The 16,277-nt window shown below is 38.5% G+C and overlaps 1 protein-coding gene across 1 annotated transcript in view; it reads left to right on the top strand.

The window, feature by feature from the left end:
• The window catches only part of LOC145989895 (uncharacterized), a 198,026-nt gene that overhangs the window by 176,944 nt on the left and 4,805 nt on the right, over positions 1–16,277 (top strand). The window contains exons 2-4 of the mRNA XM_083125380.1: positions 8,184–8,287; positions 11,157–11,268; positions 15,812–15,964. Of these exons, the coding sequence (XP_082981506.1) occupies positions 8,184–8,287; positions 11,157–11,268; positions 15,812–15,964 (369 nt within the window). The remainder of the gene's footprint in view (positions 1–8,183; positions 8,288–11,156; positions 11,269–15,811; positions 15,965–16,277) is intronic.

The raw sequence follows: 16,277 nt of genomic DNA, 5'->3' as shown, positions 1-16,277 counted from the left end.
GACAATCTCTCTACCTTCACTTGCTAAAGCTTGCAATCCGATCCGAGTCTCGGATGGATCGGCTGTTGTATTAGCAACATCAGTTCTGCATGAACTTCGTCTCGTGTCGCCAATCGACCGATCTAAAGTAATCGATCGAAGCAAGATCCGCCGAGAACGCAGCAAAACTCGTAAGGAACTCCAGCAGAATGATGACCAGTTTGACCACACTTACACTGGCATAAGGGAGTATTCTTTGATGGCCACAAGGATCAAACTTTGACACAAGTTCTTGGCGACGACAAAAAGTAACACAGAAAAACCCTCACAGAAGAACACATAAGCATCATCACAGAGCCCGGTTCTTCGTACTTCAGCCACACGACTCCGCCATCAGGCTCCAGCAAAGACATAACTGAATCAATAGTAGCTAGTTTCAAAGAGAGGAATGCGCAGACAGAGAACATTAAAGTTGTAGGGTGTGACGGCACAAATGTGAACACGAGACACACAGCGGGCGTTATCCGCCGACTGGAAGAAACCTTCGAGCATCCTCTGCAGTGGCTGGTATGTCTGCTTCATGCCAATGAGCTGCCCCTGCGCCATCTATTCCAGGCACTCGATGGCACGACTACAGGCCCGCACGGGTTCTGTGGAGATATCGGAAAGAGGGTAGTGACATGTAGCGAACAGCCTGTCTCCTCATTTGCACCAGTGCAGCTGACCGAGCAACTGTCCAATGTTGACCCGAAGGAGTTGAGCACAGATCAGCGCTATCTACTGGAAACGTGCAATAGTATCGGCAAAGGTGAATGTAGCGTCAATCTGACAATGCGAAACCCAGGTTGCCTGAATTACTCACGATGGATAACGACATCCAATCGAATCCTCCAATTATATGTAAGCGACACGGAACCGTCAGAGAATCTGAAAAAGCTGGTGACGTTCATCATTCGCGTATATGCTCCAACGTGGTTTGCCGTAAAAGCCCACTGGTCATGCAAAGATGGAGCTAGGCACCTTCAACAGATGCTCGTCAAGTGACGATACCTCAGCCCTAAGTACAAGAAGATTGATCGTTGACCCCGTCATTCATCGCAATGCATACTTCGCTCACCCGGAGAATCTGCTCCTGGCCATGATGACGGACCATCGACCACACATACGTGAGCTGGTCCGGCGACGAGTGATGAAGGCCAGAGCTACAGCAGACCCCAGTGGACAAATATGGAGGTTTAAGGTTCCCGCAAAACTCAACTTCGATACTGTGATTACTTCGACGTGATCGACTGGGCCATCTGCCCTATCTAGGACCCTCCCGTAATTAAGGCAATGACGGACACTGAGCTCAGGGATCTCATCACGATGGAGGTGACTCCAACTCTCACCTTCTCAAAATTCCCCAACCACACACAGGCTGTGGAAAGACACGTGAAGATGGTGACTGAGGTGGCGAACGCTGTTTGTGGACAGAAATCGGGAGATGGATTCATCCGTGCACGCATCGCTTCTCGACAGCTAATGCCGACGTTCGAGTCTTAACGTGACTTCTCTCACTTCACCTTGTAACTGTTTGTGGCATTTGATTGCATTAACTGAGTTTTAAGGTGACTAAACTGACTAATAGTCACTATTGACTGACTATATTTGTATTATATATTATTTGTATTATATATTTGTAATGTCGCTTAGTATTGCAAAATAAAAGGTAGCGAAGGGCGATCAAAATATTGTTCAAAAGTCTTGAAATTTTTACACAGTGTTCTATTGATCTATTGGCACCTTTTGACATATCTAGCTAATTGAAATTCAAAAAAAACATTTTTTAGCCCATTTTCACTCCACCCTAATGTACATCGAAATTGCTTACAGTAGTTTTATTGATTATAATTTAAGACTGCTTATAAATAGTAACAATTATAACGATTAAAATTGTACGACCATTCTTCCGCTGCTGTAAGTTTAACTCAACCCATTATTTCTGTGTGTGAGTGTACACACACTTTACATTTTGCTGTTTAATAGGAAATTTTGGTTTATGGAATTACCTACTCAAAACTTGGGAGTGAAAGCACATTAAGAACAAGCTCCCAGCAGTTCAAAGCCTTTGCACGACTGGGAGGCGATGATTAATAATTCACCCGCTTTGAGATAACGACTTCCACCAAGCTTTCTTTGCTCCACTGACAATTCGAGAAGAAAGGGATGCTTGAATTAAGAGATAAGATGTAATGATATAGACCGAAGCGAGAAGCGGAGAATGATAAATGAACGGTGCCATTAAGCACATAAAACGCTTGCTGACGTCAGCATCTTGTAGTTGTTTTAAAGAGCGACATTAGGCATATTTCTTAATGATGAATAAACCCGCTCTCCAAGTACGACGAGGTGAAAGTTGATTCAGAAGCTTGGTATTTTTACTTGTTGTTAAAGGAAATGTTTATTTTATGTCATAAGGTTAAGGAATAAACGAATTAGTGTAAAATTTTTGATGTGTCTGCAGGTATGGCCATTTTGCACCCTTCAAAGTATCGAGGAAAATATCCCCTTATCTAAACACAGTGGCGTGCCCAAGCGGGTGTTGGTAGAGGTCATAACCTTTTCCTTCGGGCCAGTATTCCTAAAAAAAAAAAAAAAAAAAAGTCAAACCCAGGAAAAGGTGGCAAAACGAGGGCTGACTACCAAAAAAAGTATTCGTAACCATCCTTTCGAAAATTTTGGGCACGCCAGTCTCTAAACACTAATGTTGACAAGGGCCCCTTGAGAAATGTTAAAAGTGCAAGGATCTAAAGGGACCTGCACAGGACGTATACAACACATTATAAAGGTAAGGCTAGTCTAAAAACTTCCTCAGAAACAGTGTAAGAGGCCCGCCCTTCTCAAAAAGCTAAAAACATTTAAAACACTGCCGTCATCTCCCAACTTTTGCATATAAAGCGTAATATTTAGATTAACATCACATTGGAGGTCCAGTCCTTTCAGCAAATTACTATGGGTGAGACGGCTGTGCATGATACGAAGCAGAGTTAAAATGACCTCTTCTCGATGGGTGGGGCGTTAAGAGGAACGCTATACACCAATGAATAGGGTGACCAGACGTCCTCTTTTATCCGGACATGTCCTCCTTTTTAGGTGTCTGTCCGGCGTCCGGGCGGATTTTATCGAAATCCGTAAATGTCCTTTTTTGGAAAGAGTATACAGCATCGCTCATAGCGAATGTGCTGCACAGAGAATGTAGCCATGCATAAGGATCATCATTTGAGCATCTGAGAGCTGATCTACCATCACTTTATCCAAACATGTTATCCGTATCATAAGAGAGCGTACTGTTATACAATCTCTGCATATCCGTTACGAGTCATACATACGCGATATTAAGGTTTTTCTTTCTTCCTCTCTGACCCTGTTTCATTATATCTATCTCTATTTTCTTTCCTTTTCTCTCTTTATTTATATTTTCTTCCCTTCTCTCTTTCATTCTCGGTCTCCTTCTCTTTATTTCTGTTCTTTTCTTTCTCTGCCTTTCTCTATCAGACTTTTATTATTCCCATTCTCTATATTCTCCTTCATGCCTTTTTTTTCTCTCTCTCTCTTCCTCTTTCACTGTAAGGGACAAAGTTTCGCATCCATATAATAATACAGGCAAAATTACTGTTTTGTATATTTTAACTTTTAGTTTCTTAGATATTAAATGAAGAGAAAAGTAACATGAATTTCCTGAATTAAACCTGCTTTTAATTTCCTTCTTAATATCATTTTCATTTGTTAGTATTACTCCTAAGTACTTGAATTTGGAAACTGGTTCAAACAAGTTATCAATAATTAGATTATGATTATTACCTAACACTTGGGTTCGGTGTAACGTAGATCTTATTCTTAGTCCAGGTATCTCCCAAAGTAGTCCCCGCCCGGAGATCCGAATGCAAGACTATTTTACCTCCGGAATATTTTACCTGGGGAACATCCATGGCCTCAAATTGTTTTTTTTTTTATATATATATATATATATCATTTTACAGTGCAGAGTTGTCAGCTCTACGCCTAACCCCCAATATGAATGGAGGACCGCACCTGTCGTTGGTCAGTGGATCCCTCGGATCTAGCTGGGAGGACCACCTCGTAATATAGTCACCAATATGTAGTGTGGTGTAGTCAGTCACTTTCCCCTGTTGATGAAAGTGTCAAAAATGTTCACGGCAATAAAATTATATGTTTTGTCCCAACCTAAACTACATAAAATATTAATTCAGTTTTGGAAATAGGTTAAACGATCCCGAACAGTCAGGATTCCAAATGGACATTTTGAAAAGTGATAAATTCTTGATGTTTTCTGCATTGTAAGTGTCTGAAACTTCTTGGAATTTATTTTTTTATTTCAGAAATAAAAAAAAGATATCACTCAATGGATATGGATGGATATGACGTGTAGAAATCGAGATTTCCGCAGTGTCGGGAAATTTTGAACATTTTCCGTTATGAAATTGCGAATTTTTCCCATCCCGATCGCAGGTATTTAAAAACATTTTCCGTGCTGATTTTGTCCCGACCAAAAAATTTCTGTTCGGCACATCCTAGGGTTCAAAATGGAAATTTGCACAAAATGGAACGCTTTACTTTCATTATCATGCTGTTGTCTGTTTTTCATCTTCGATTACGACAATGACGAGATGGAACGGGATAGTTCCAGATATTCATGAAACCAGAATGCTGTTCCGGTCAGCTCCAGTCCATTTTGATCCCTCGGTATCTCTCTAAGTACGTTACATTTATATCTTTATGAAGAGGTGGTGGGTTTGACAGCGGTGTCCTCTTTTCTTGGGCTTTGTCCTCCTTTTTTTGCCATGCTTTGTCCTCTTTTTTGAATGAGTGTGTCTGGTCACCCTACCAATGAAGGGCTTCAAAGCACGAAGCTGTTCCCCGTTAGCTCATTCCACACTTTCTGCCAAGTGTCAAGAAGGGAGCAATGAAACGCATTCTGCAGGTCTCTGGCTGGTAGACAAGAATCAAAAAGGAATTCCAGATAACAGCGGCGATGGACATGATGCACTTACTATATGTCACCAAAACTTCTCTTGGCAGTATTTTATGCTCAAAGGACCGCTGGGTCATGGAGTTGGTGTGAACGCAGCATTTGTGGGGGGAGGGGGCTTCTGTTGAATGAATCACTGGATGTGGGCGTCATATTATAATGGATAATTCTAAATTACCAAAGTTATTATGTTGATTAAAAATTTGACTTCCAAAAACTAAGTGGTGGGTGCAAATAATGACAAGAAAGTTAGACAAATGGAAAAAAATGTATGTATCCTATATGTGTGTGCGTTTATGAACTGTAGTTTTTTGTATTAGTAACAGTAAATTAATGGTTAAGTGGAAAAGAAGGCTTTGTAACTTTAGTCATGCATAAAAAGTCAAAATAAATATATGGTCAAAAAGAGAAATAAAGTTAAATTAATTAGCATACTAGCAGAACAAAGGAATTGATTAGCTCAAAGCATTATCCACAATTCCATGTTTTAGCTTTCTACTTAATCCAAAGAATAAATTGTTCTAAGAGTTCTCACAATTACAGAAATAGGATTTTTATGTGAGAGGTCACAGAACTTAAACTTAAATATTAGAATTTTCCCCTACCTTCCAAAACTTTTCCTTGAACAAAGTGTGTAAAAGTTAATAAGAAAATAGCATAACCACATATTTCAATATATTAACGGTGTGAAGTGTAGAAAGGAAAAAAAATATCCGACTGGATTTTCACTAATTTGGTGTATCGCGTACAAGTCTCTTCCCAAAGTTATAATAGTAACATAAATAATAGTTTGGCATCAATAGTTTATAATAATATTTAGTTATTTTTAATAAAAATATTAAATTTCATTTCAACTGTCTGATCTCCATTACAAGAATTTCTGGCGATGCACACAGGTGCAACTATATTAAAATTAAAACAGAATTTGTACAACACTATCAATATTTAAATTTCATCTCATCACCGAAGGTTCCTGGTTCGAATCCCCCTTCATATATTTTATGGTTGTGATTGTCCTAAAGAGTCAGAACAATTACATAAAATTGAAAAAAAAAAATGCCTATAAATCTTCAATAAGGTAAGTGAGCCAAAGGTGGCCCTTGTTCCCAAGGTGGCCCAAGTTACAAAAATCATATTAGTATTTAACACAGCTAAGAAATCGCACTACATTAATATACCCATTCCCCCTCAGGTGCATCATGCAGAAAACGAACTGTCTCAAGCTGCCAGCAGCCATTTTATTTAAGTTACTGTGGAACCCCTGGCGTTGTAGGGACTGTGCAGACCAGTCCATCACGGAGGTAGGCTATTCGTCGTTACTGTCTACAATGCATGTCAACAATCAAAGGTTTGACACCAACAATTTTCTCTAATAAGATGTAGAAACGTGAATAAACATGAACAATATGTTTTCTTGAGCACACGCTAAGAAATACCTGTCAGTGGGTACTCTGGAGACATTTGAAGAATATAGAAAGCAGAGGGATAAAGTGAGTTAAAGAAAGCTATTAGTAGAATGAAACTAGGAAAGGCAGCTGGTCATGATGGCATTGCACCAGAAATGATCAAGTATATGGGAAAGGAAGGAGAAGATTTGCTGCTCAGAATAATAAATGTGGCATGGAAGGAAAAGAAGATAGTGAAGGATTGGGAAATATCAATACTAATACCAATATATAAGAAAGGAGATAACAGGAAATGCGGAAATCACAGAGGTATTTCACTACTCAGTGTGCCTGGCAAAGTCTATTCAAGAATTTTGGAAACTAGACTAAGACAAGAAATCGAGGATAAATTAGAGGAGATACAAAGTGGATTCAGACCAGGTAAAGGTGTCCAAGATCACATATTTACAATAAGGCAAATAATAGAGAAAGTTATAGAATACAATAGAGAATTATACCTATGCTTTATAGATTTGGAAAAGGCTTTCAATAGGGTGCCATGGCAAGAGCTATGGAAAAACCTAAAGAAAAACAATGTAAACAAATAATTAGTAGAAGCAATACAAAGTTTCTACAGAACAAATAGATGCTATGTCAGAACTGGCAATAACAGATCAGAGGAATTCAAAACATCAACAGGAGTGAGACAAGGTGATATTTTATCCCCATATTTGTTTATAATTCTGATGGATGATGTTCTGAAAGAAATAAAACCAAAGATGAGAAAATTCAAAGTAGAAAATTGGAAACTGAAAACTGTAACTGTATCTGAACTTTTATATGCAGATGATATTGTATTGTTTGCAAATTCACAAGCAAACCTACAAAGAAATTTAGAAATAATAAATGGTAATATGTCAAAGAAATATATGAAAATAAACAAAGATAAAACAACTGTGTTAAGGATAGGGAGAATAGAAAAACCCTCCATAATAAGCCTTGAAGATTCAGAGCTAAAACAAGTACAAAGTTTTAAGTATCAAGGTGTTACAATCAATAGTAATGGAAAAATAGATGAAGAATTAAACACTCGAATAAAGAATACAAACAGATTATATTATGCCATAAACAAAGGATTTTTAGGGAAAAAGGAAATAAGCCAAAAATAAAAAATGACTGTACAAATCAACTTATGTACCAACATTGATATATGGAAGTGAATCCTGGATAATTAATGAAAAACAAAAACAAAACTTACAAACAGTAGAAATGAAATATTTGAGGAGAACAGTGGGAAAGACCAGAAGGGACAAAATCAGAAATCAATCAATCAGAATAACATTAAACACAAAACCAATATATCAGGATGTGGAGCAAGCACAACTCAGATGGTTTGGACACCTCAGCAGAATGCCTGAACATCGAATACCTAAACAGTTATGGGAAGCAAGAATGGGAGGATTGGGTGCAAAGAGACCGAAAGGAAGACCACGGAGGACATGGAATGAGGGAATGAAGGATATCCTGAGCAGGAGGAACATCTCGTGGAGTGAAGGAAGGAAGTTGGCAGAAGATCGTGACAGATGGCGAGCTCTCTACAAAACCTCGACACCAATCGGTAGAAGAGGATCGGAATAAGTAAGTAAGTAAGGAAATTATTATTTCACTGTTGAAGATTTTTTTTTTATCAATTTCGGCACTATGCACTGTAGTGCCTAAAATCTACAGGCATGCCCTATTGCTCGAATGGAATTAATAAGCAGGCTAATAATTCTGTTTTACTTTTTCAGCTCCAACAGACGTCACTTCCGCTCTCCCTGCAAACCAAATTAATAATGCAAATGAAACAAGTTCATGCCAAGTGGGAACAGAAAAATACAATAATGGTAACAAGGTATGTGTGCAGTTACTTTTTTATTTATAAATGATCTAGAAAATATAAATTAATTTGGCTCAATACACAGGCTGGGAAATAGCATGTTTAAAACATATTATGATATTAAGTTATATATTTTCCCATAAATTTTTTCTTTATTGCGCGCACACACACACACTAATTATATTGAGTACATGGCCCTTACATTCCCATGCAGGCCATGATTTAAGGGGGCTGGGGGGTTGCAGACCCAAGCTTCAACCTACAAAGGAAAAAAGTACTATTTGAAAAGGGTGACAAAGTGATAAAAATATTGAAATGTAACATTTATAACTGAAATTATATATTGGAGGCAAGGGGACTCACAATGCTTATGGTCAGACATAAATATATCCAGGCCTGTTCTGAGACAGATAAATGTGAAATTGTACAATAAGAAGGAGACTGTAATAAAGGATGAAAATGGGTGTAAACATGAGGCGTAGTGTAGTTAGGGCCCCCACACTTCCTTAATCTCGGACGAAGGTGGGGGTGATGTGATCAGCACCATGCCCCTGACCACATTTACCCCTCAGAGTTGCCCTCAGGTACCAACTTTATACAACACTGGGTGGGTGCCGGAGCTGCTTGAACAGGTCGGAAAAAATCCCGGTTGCCCCATGTCAGGGATCGAACCTGGGTCTCGCATGGTAGTCAGACGTGGTTTGTACAAAAAATAAATATATATGTAACTAATAAATAAAATATTGTTTGTGTAGGTTATTACGTTGAACAGGTTTTAAATTCATTCCGACCATAGGCGTAACTTGGAGCCTAATTTTTAGGAGGGTAGAATAGAACTTGGGACTTAACTTGGGGGGGATTAAAAAGTTTTCCATCCCATAAAAGTAGTGTCCAAGATTATTTGTTACATTCCAGTAATCACCAATATTATTCTATACAACTTGCTCCTCACATCGCAGAAGGTTAACAAAAGTAACCCTTAGACATTTTAATAAACCTGGAATATTTTTTGTTGGGGGAAGGGACTGCACTCACTAAGTTATGCCTACCATTCTGACCTGCCTGCACCAGTTTCTGAGGGTCCTACTGCAGTATAGAACAATCTTCCACTGAACTGATTGGATAGAATAGTTTTATGTTGTCCACGTACATTAATATCTTGGCACTTTGTAAGTAATTTTGGATATTGTTAACAAACAATAGCTTAACATCATAGGTGCCGATTTCTTCTGATATTTGGGGGAGGGGGGGAGCAAAGTTAAGCAAAGCATAAATGCAGATTTCTTTCCTTTTGCGACGGGGGTTGGCGAGCAAGTTTTTTAATATCAATAGAAGGAACCTAAGAATAAACACTTGAGTTAACGTTTGAAAAACTGTAATTACAATTACGAACTCTGACAACATAACTACACATCGATTTTGATTAGCTGGACAAAGAAAATCACTAGAAACTTTGGTTACGCATTATATCAATGTAGTATCAAGTAGCACACAAATGTTGACAGGTATATAAGTAAAAAAAATACTAATCCTTATTAAATAAAACAATGACATATTGCAGAACAGAATATTTTCAACTTCTGCCCAACTTTTACGAAGAGAAACAACATTCATTGAAATATTTCATAATGTCTTTAGTGTCAGCATTATGCAGTTTTTCCCTTATGTACTTCACACAGTGCCACAGAGTTAAGATGCTTTTGGGTCCTCGTACTTCGAAAATAGTTCTTGAGGCTATGCAAATCACAAATTACTTTCAGCCTCCTCTCAAGAAGACAGCGTCAAAAGCAAGCGCACTAGTCTTTCTGCGGTTCTAAAGTTGTCCTACCTATGCTCCATGGGTACTAATCGGAACATGGAATATACAGTATGTATATAGAATATTGTTGTACTTACATTTTGGTTTTCTTCTTGAAATAGTGTTCCACTTTTTATTTTCTCCGTTCTCCTTTCTCAATGCTGAGCTTAACAACTTTCACCCATCACAATTCACTGCTATGTACTGAACAAATACGATCAAGTCATTTTCTCATTCCTTTCTTTCTCTTTTCCGAATGAAAGTAATAGCCAAAATATTCCAAATACTGGCACTTCAGAGGTTCATAACATGAGACCCATACATCCACAATACAGTAGACACCAACAATGGAAGTTAAAGTAACTTTCATTCAGGTGGAAAACAAACACTCATATTTTTTTGAAGGACTGACTCACTCAAGAACACGAGGACTACAGTATCCCCATATTTCCTCCTCTATTCTTGCACATAATCACAATATACCATGCGTTTTCCGTAATTCATCGTATTTGGAAAAAGAAATACTGAAACACACAGACACTTTAAACTATAAACACTCAACTGAGTGATAGTCTCACATTGTTGATGTGCCCATTTCAGAGCAGAATTCTGCGTAATTTCGTGCCTGTTGTCTGCAAAGTCCCTGTGTGCAAAACTTTTTGACCTTAAATCAAATAAATAATTCAAATTAGAAATGTGAGGAAATAAGAACCTACATGTTCTCACAGAATCCTCAAATAATTTACGAAATTTCCATCACAAATAATATTTTGTTCCAAAATGAAATCATCTTGAAAGTTACCAAAAATGAAATCTTCTTGAAAGTTACACATTGGGCCCCAGTGGGGGCTTTAGCGAGAACTGGACGGGGTCAGCCCCACCCGGTTTTGGCACCCCTGCTTTACACACATGAACCTATAGGTTGGATCTCACGAAAACGTCATATTTGAGGTAAACGTTATGTGGTGCGTTTAATGGCGTCAAGTGTAGTATCTTATGCAAAATTGTACATAAACTTACTAATGTATATTTCTTGGATTAGTATCTGCATATTGATAAAAGCGATACATTCTTTTATCTGTCTAGATTCCTAGAGAAGATCCCTTTGAACTCTGTATGTGCCTGGATGGAGAAGTGTTCTGCTGGTGGCAAAATCATATGAAAACTGAGAAGCCTTGTCGTGAATCTCAATTATGCAGTAAGTACCTTCAATAAAGTCTCTCAAAATTTTTACCATCGTATTTGCAAAGAGCTACATAGTAAAATTTATACATAACACCATAGGCGCTGACTCCATGGGGCTTGGGGGGGAGGGCTCGAGGCCCCCCCACCAATTTTAACGATGTGGGGGCGGAGCCTCCAAATAATTTTGCTTAAGAGGATCTAATGTATTATTTTGCTTCTCTTGTAGTTTACTCTGAATTGTGCCACATGAACTTAACTTTAAATACACATTTGAAATGTTCTAGACCATCAACTTTGGGGGCTGAGACAGCTAAACCATCAACTTTGGGGCGCTATGACCGGAGACAGCAAAAAATATGACTTATTACAATATACTAAGTATAGTATTATTATTTACTATTATACATATATTAATCAGACACATAATGAATTTAGCCAACGACTTGTTAAAGACTGTTTGGGAATCCCCTAAAAGAATGCAAATATTTAGGAATATTTTTGATGTGAATGAGAAGGCTGGCCATACTGGACTGTGACCACTTTGCCCTCGTCAGTGGACATTGAGAGCCTCCATTATGCAACAGATCTTAAGGAACTATGAAAACCTTCTCAATTTTTTTGAGAAATTTTCTGAAGATTCTACTGACGCAGCATCAAAATGTGCTGGATACCAGGAGACAATGCTTTACTTAAGACATTTTTCCTTATCTCCCTCTACTGCCATGTGATGGATCCAATAGAAGAGGTAAACTGTAAGATTCAGTTTCCACGAATTGGTGCTACAGAAGTGGAATCAAAACTAAAATACTTGACTGACATCTTTCAAGAAAAGCGAATGGGTTTTGAGCATTCTGGCAGAAATGCACAGAGGGCAAACCCAGCCTCGTTGATGAGCCAGAATTGCCACGGCAAAATCACGTCCCTAAGAGACTTGAAAATCCTGATGCTGCCAAAACTCACAAGTTCTACACTACAAAATAGCATTATAAATCAATATACACTGACGTCTGTGACACAGCAAAATCATGTGTTAAACAAGGACATGAATCTACAGGACTACAAAAAATAACAGCCGTAGAGAAAGAATGCACCTCAGCTGTGAACAGTTGCACAACAAAATTTCAGCAAACGCGAGAATTCTTTCGCCAAGATTTGGTAGCCGATAGGCTCTCCTTACACATGTCCATGCTTGGTGATATCGCCAAACAGAAGAAAGTGGTTCTAACTATCATGCATGGCATAAGGAAGTTTCTTTTGGAAGACAGCACACTCCAGGATCTTCTGCCTGAAGTTGCCAAATTCATGATGGTTCTCCGCACTGTGCCAGTAACGACAGCCACAGCTGAAAGGTCATTCAGTGCTATTCGCTGACTAAAGACATATTTGAGATCTACAATGGGGCAGAAGAGACTAAGCAGCTTAGCGGTAGTCCACATACATCAAACTGTGCTTGATAATTTGGACCTGAGATTGTTCGTTAATGAGTTCATAAAAAAATAACCCAGTGCGTAGAGCAACTTTTGCTTTATTTTTAAATCATGTTCATATGTTTTTGTTGTGTATGTCACTTTATATCTTAGTGTACATGCTATTTTTTTTTATTATTGCAAAATTAAATTTAAAAAGTAAAATACTGTAGCAAGAACAAAAAAGTAAATCTATTTTCCTGCGATTTGCGTTAGCATTTATGTAAATAATTAAATAAAACTGTTAAATATTGTAAATATTTGTTATTTTATGGGTACATCAACAATAAGGTTATTTTCAACCCATCACATGTCTGTTGCGGACATTAAAACACACCCATGTTGCTATTGCTGCTACCAGGCTTCCAGCAACTCTCCAATGAATGACTGCTCGATAAAGTCACCAGCCTGAGGAGTAGGAAGCAATGACAAGGCACCGTACATTGTCTTTACCTTCTATTTTAAACTTTTTAAACCCAACTTATCTTCCAGTTATAAACCTTGAATCCTCTTGTCTTAAGCCACATGTGGTGAAACCTTGAGTAACTGAAAAGTAAGTACATGCCATAACAGCTACTTAGTAAAGGAAGAGAAGTCTTCACAATGCTTTACTACTGGGTATCAAACCCATACACTCTCATATTAATTTGCTACACTACTTACGAACTCATGTTAAAGATTGGTGAGTAGTAGTACCTATTTGCTTTAGACCGATCTTTGTACAATTGCCCTCCAGACTTTTTTTAAGGTGCACTTTCAAAGGAACACCCAGGCTGGGAGTTAAATTCAAAACATTTGCAAGATCGTGAGTTTACCACTAAAGATCTCCACTACTGAGGCAGCACTTGTCAACTGAGTGTATGGCTTCTCTTTATAGTATCTACATTCTTCACTTATCAAAACATTTCTTCCTATTTTACATACATTTATAAAATCTAAAGTTGAGGAGAAAAGATTTATTAAACAGGTCAAATGAACCATTCAGGTTCTGCAAGGACAATTTAGAATTTTATGTCAGATCGGTAGAATATTGGCTATTGGTATCAGTAAATTTTGTATTGCTACTTTATTGGTATCTGCCAAACTTTATCAGTACATGTACTGATGATACTAATACAAACCATTCTTATTTACTTACACAGCATTTCATCTGTATCAGAAGTTTTTTTTCCATGTATAAAAGATATAGTATCCATATTGGTATATATACAGATGGGGGACAAAATAATATGAACACCTGTGAATGTAGATAAAATCTTCATTAATAGGGGGTTGGACCACCCTGTGACTGAAGTACACTTTGTATGCGACGTGGGATGGACGCATAGAGGTCATGCACAATGTTTAAGGGAATATGGAGCCATTCTTCCTCCAGAGCAGTCTCCAATTCCGAAAGTGTGGCTGGAGGCGGACTTCGAGCACGAAGTTTGGACTCCAAATATCCCCACAAATGTTCTATAATGTTCAGGTCAGGAGACTGTGGGGGGCCATTCAATATGTCCTACTTCATCGTCATGTTCTTCAAACCATGTTTGGACAGACCCAGCAGTGTGGATAGGAGCGTTGTCGTCTTGAAAAAGCGGTCGGTCCCCAGGAAATAAAGTCTGGACAAAAGGATGGAGATGATCCCCAAGAATGCTGCGATAGTGACTGGCATTGATCTTCCCATGCAGAAAAACAAGTGGTCCCACACCATGCCAAGATATCGTGCCCCATACCATAATGGACCCACCTCCATGCTTCACAGTCGGCAAGAGGCAGTCAGGATGAAATGCATCTCGAGGCGTTCTCCACACATAAACGTGCCCCGTGGTCTGAAATAACGTGAATGTTGATTCATCAGACCAGATGACTTGTTGCCACTGCTGTGGGGACCAACTTCTGTGAGCTCTGCACCATTGGCGTCGCTTGACAGCATTACGTGATGTCACCAATGGCTTACGAATTGCCACTCGGCCATGAATGTTTGCAGCATGGAGTTCCCTTTTGACAGTTTTGGTTGAAATGGGGTTCTGGAGATGCCTGTTCATTTCAGATGTTATCTCGGATAACGATTGCTTGTGCTTTCGGGCCACTATGCGCTTCAACACCCTCCTATCCCGAGCAGCAAGCTTTGTCTTTCGTCCACTGTTGTGCTTTGAAGACGCCATCTTACCTTGTGCTGTGTACGCTGTCATAACGGCTGATACTGTGCTCCTTGCACACCCAACAAGCTTTGATTTTTCAGTCACCGTGGCTCCAGCTGAACGTGCTCCAACAATCATGCCTCTTTGGAACTCTGTCAGGTCTGACCTTGCAGTGTCTCTTGAGAGCGTATGATAGACGAATGCACCACCAATGACTGCTGTTGGCAAACTAATACCTTCCCCTTCACAGCCACTAAGTGGCAGACTTCAGTGCCAGGTGGTGCTGCTGTACTGCCGGTGTGAAATGTGGCATACTTTTTCACATGTGTTCGTATTATTTTGTCCCCCATCTGTATTTATAATTAAGTATTTCCATTGAAATTTCAAGATACGTATGCAAGGTGTATCATATAAACAACTTTAAGAATTTATTTTGATTAAACTATGTGGAATACAACAATGATATTTATTATGTATCAATCAGTCACACTTCAAGTTTCTATGAATGTCAACAAATGTTCAATGTGGCTTCCACCAGTTATGCGACACACATCCCATCGAAATTCTATTCTTGCCACACTTTTCCCAATAACTCCTTGTCCACCAAAGCAAGGGTGTTTCTTATTCTCTCCTTTAGCTGTTGCGCATTCTGCTGCATAGGTGCCACATAGACTTGTCTTTCTTCTTTCACAAAGCCCCAGATGCAGAAGTCTAGGGGTGCAAGGTCTGGGAACTTTAAGACACAGCCTGCTTTTCCTGCACCTGTGAAAGTCGCCATTTTCTTTAACACTACACCAACGTCACAATGACCGTGTTTGCAAAAGTCTTGTGCATGAAAACAAAACTTGATGATTTTCTCATTGTTGTGCATTTTTTTTTAATAATAAACCTGATAAGTTGTTTACTCTATTAGAATACATGCTATATTTATCATAGTTATCAGTCCTATAAATATTTTTCCTAGACAACCATTCAAAAAATGGAACTGAGGAAGAACAGCAACCTGACGATGCTATGTCTACAATGAGGAGTGAAAAGAGTACAAATACCGAAAGCATATCATCTGTTGGAGCAACACAGTCAACAGTACCTGCAGCAACATTATGCCTTGTAATGGGTAAGGAGAAACTAACATTGAAGATAATTAATCATAAAAAGAGTTTATTCTTTAGGGTTAATCACTTTGCTTACTATGTTTTAATTGTTGTAATATATACATGAATCATACTAAATTAAAAACCCATATGGTTTTCTTTGTGAATTAGGCACACAAAAATAACACCAAAAAAGGTGAATAAATAACCTAGAAAAATACACTTCTATAATTATGTGTTGTCATATTAAATAATAACAGGCATGCATATTTCAATTTTGACGAAAACACGAAATGCGAAATAACATGCTGTAATGTTTCTGAAAGGTGTGAGGTG

Source organism: Lepisma saccharinum, chromosome 7, assembly GCF_977018435.1.
Source record: "Lepisma saccharinum chromosome 7, izLepSacc3.1, whole genome shotgun sequence".
Classification (NCBI taxonomy): domain Eukaryota; kingdom Metazoa; phylum Arthropoda; class Insecta; order Zygentoma; family Lepismatidae; genus Lepisma; species Lepisma saccharinum.
The sequence above is the reverse complement of the archived record's forward strand: the minus strand, read 5'-3'. Positions and strand labels throughout refer to the sequence as shown.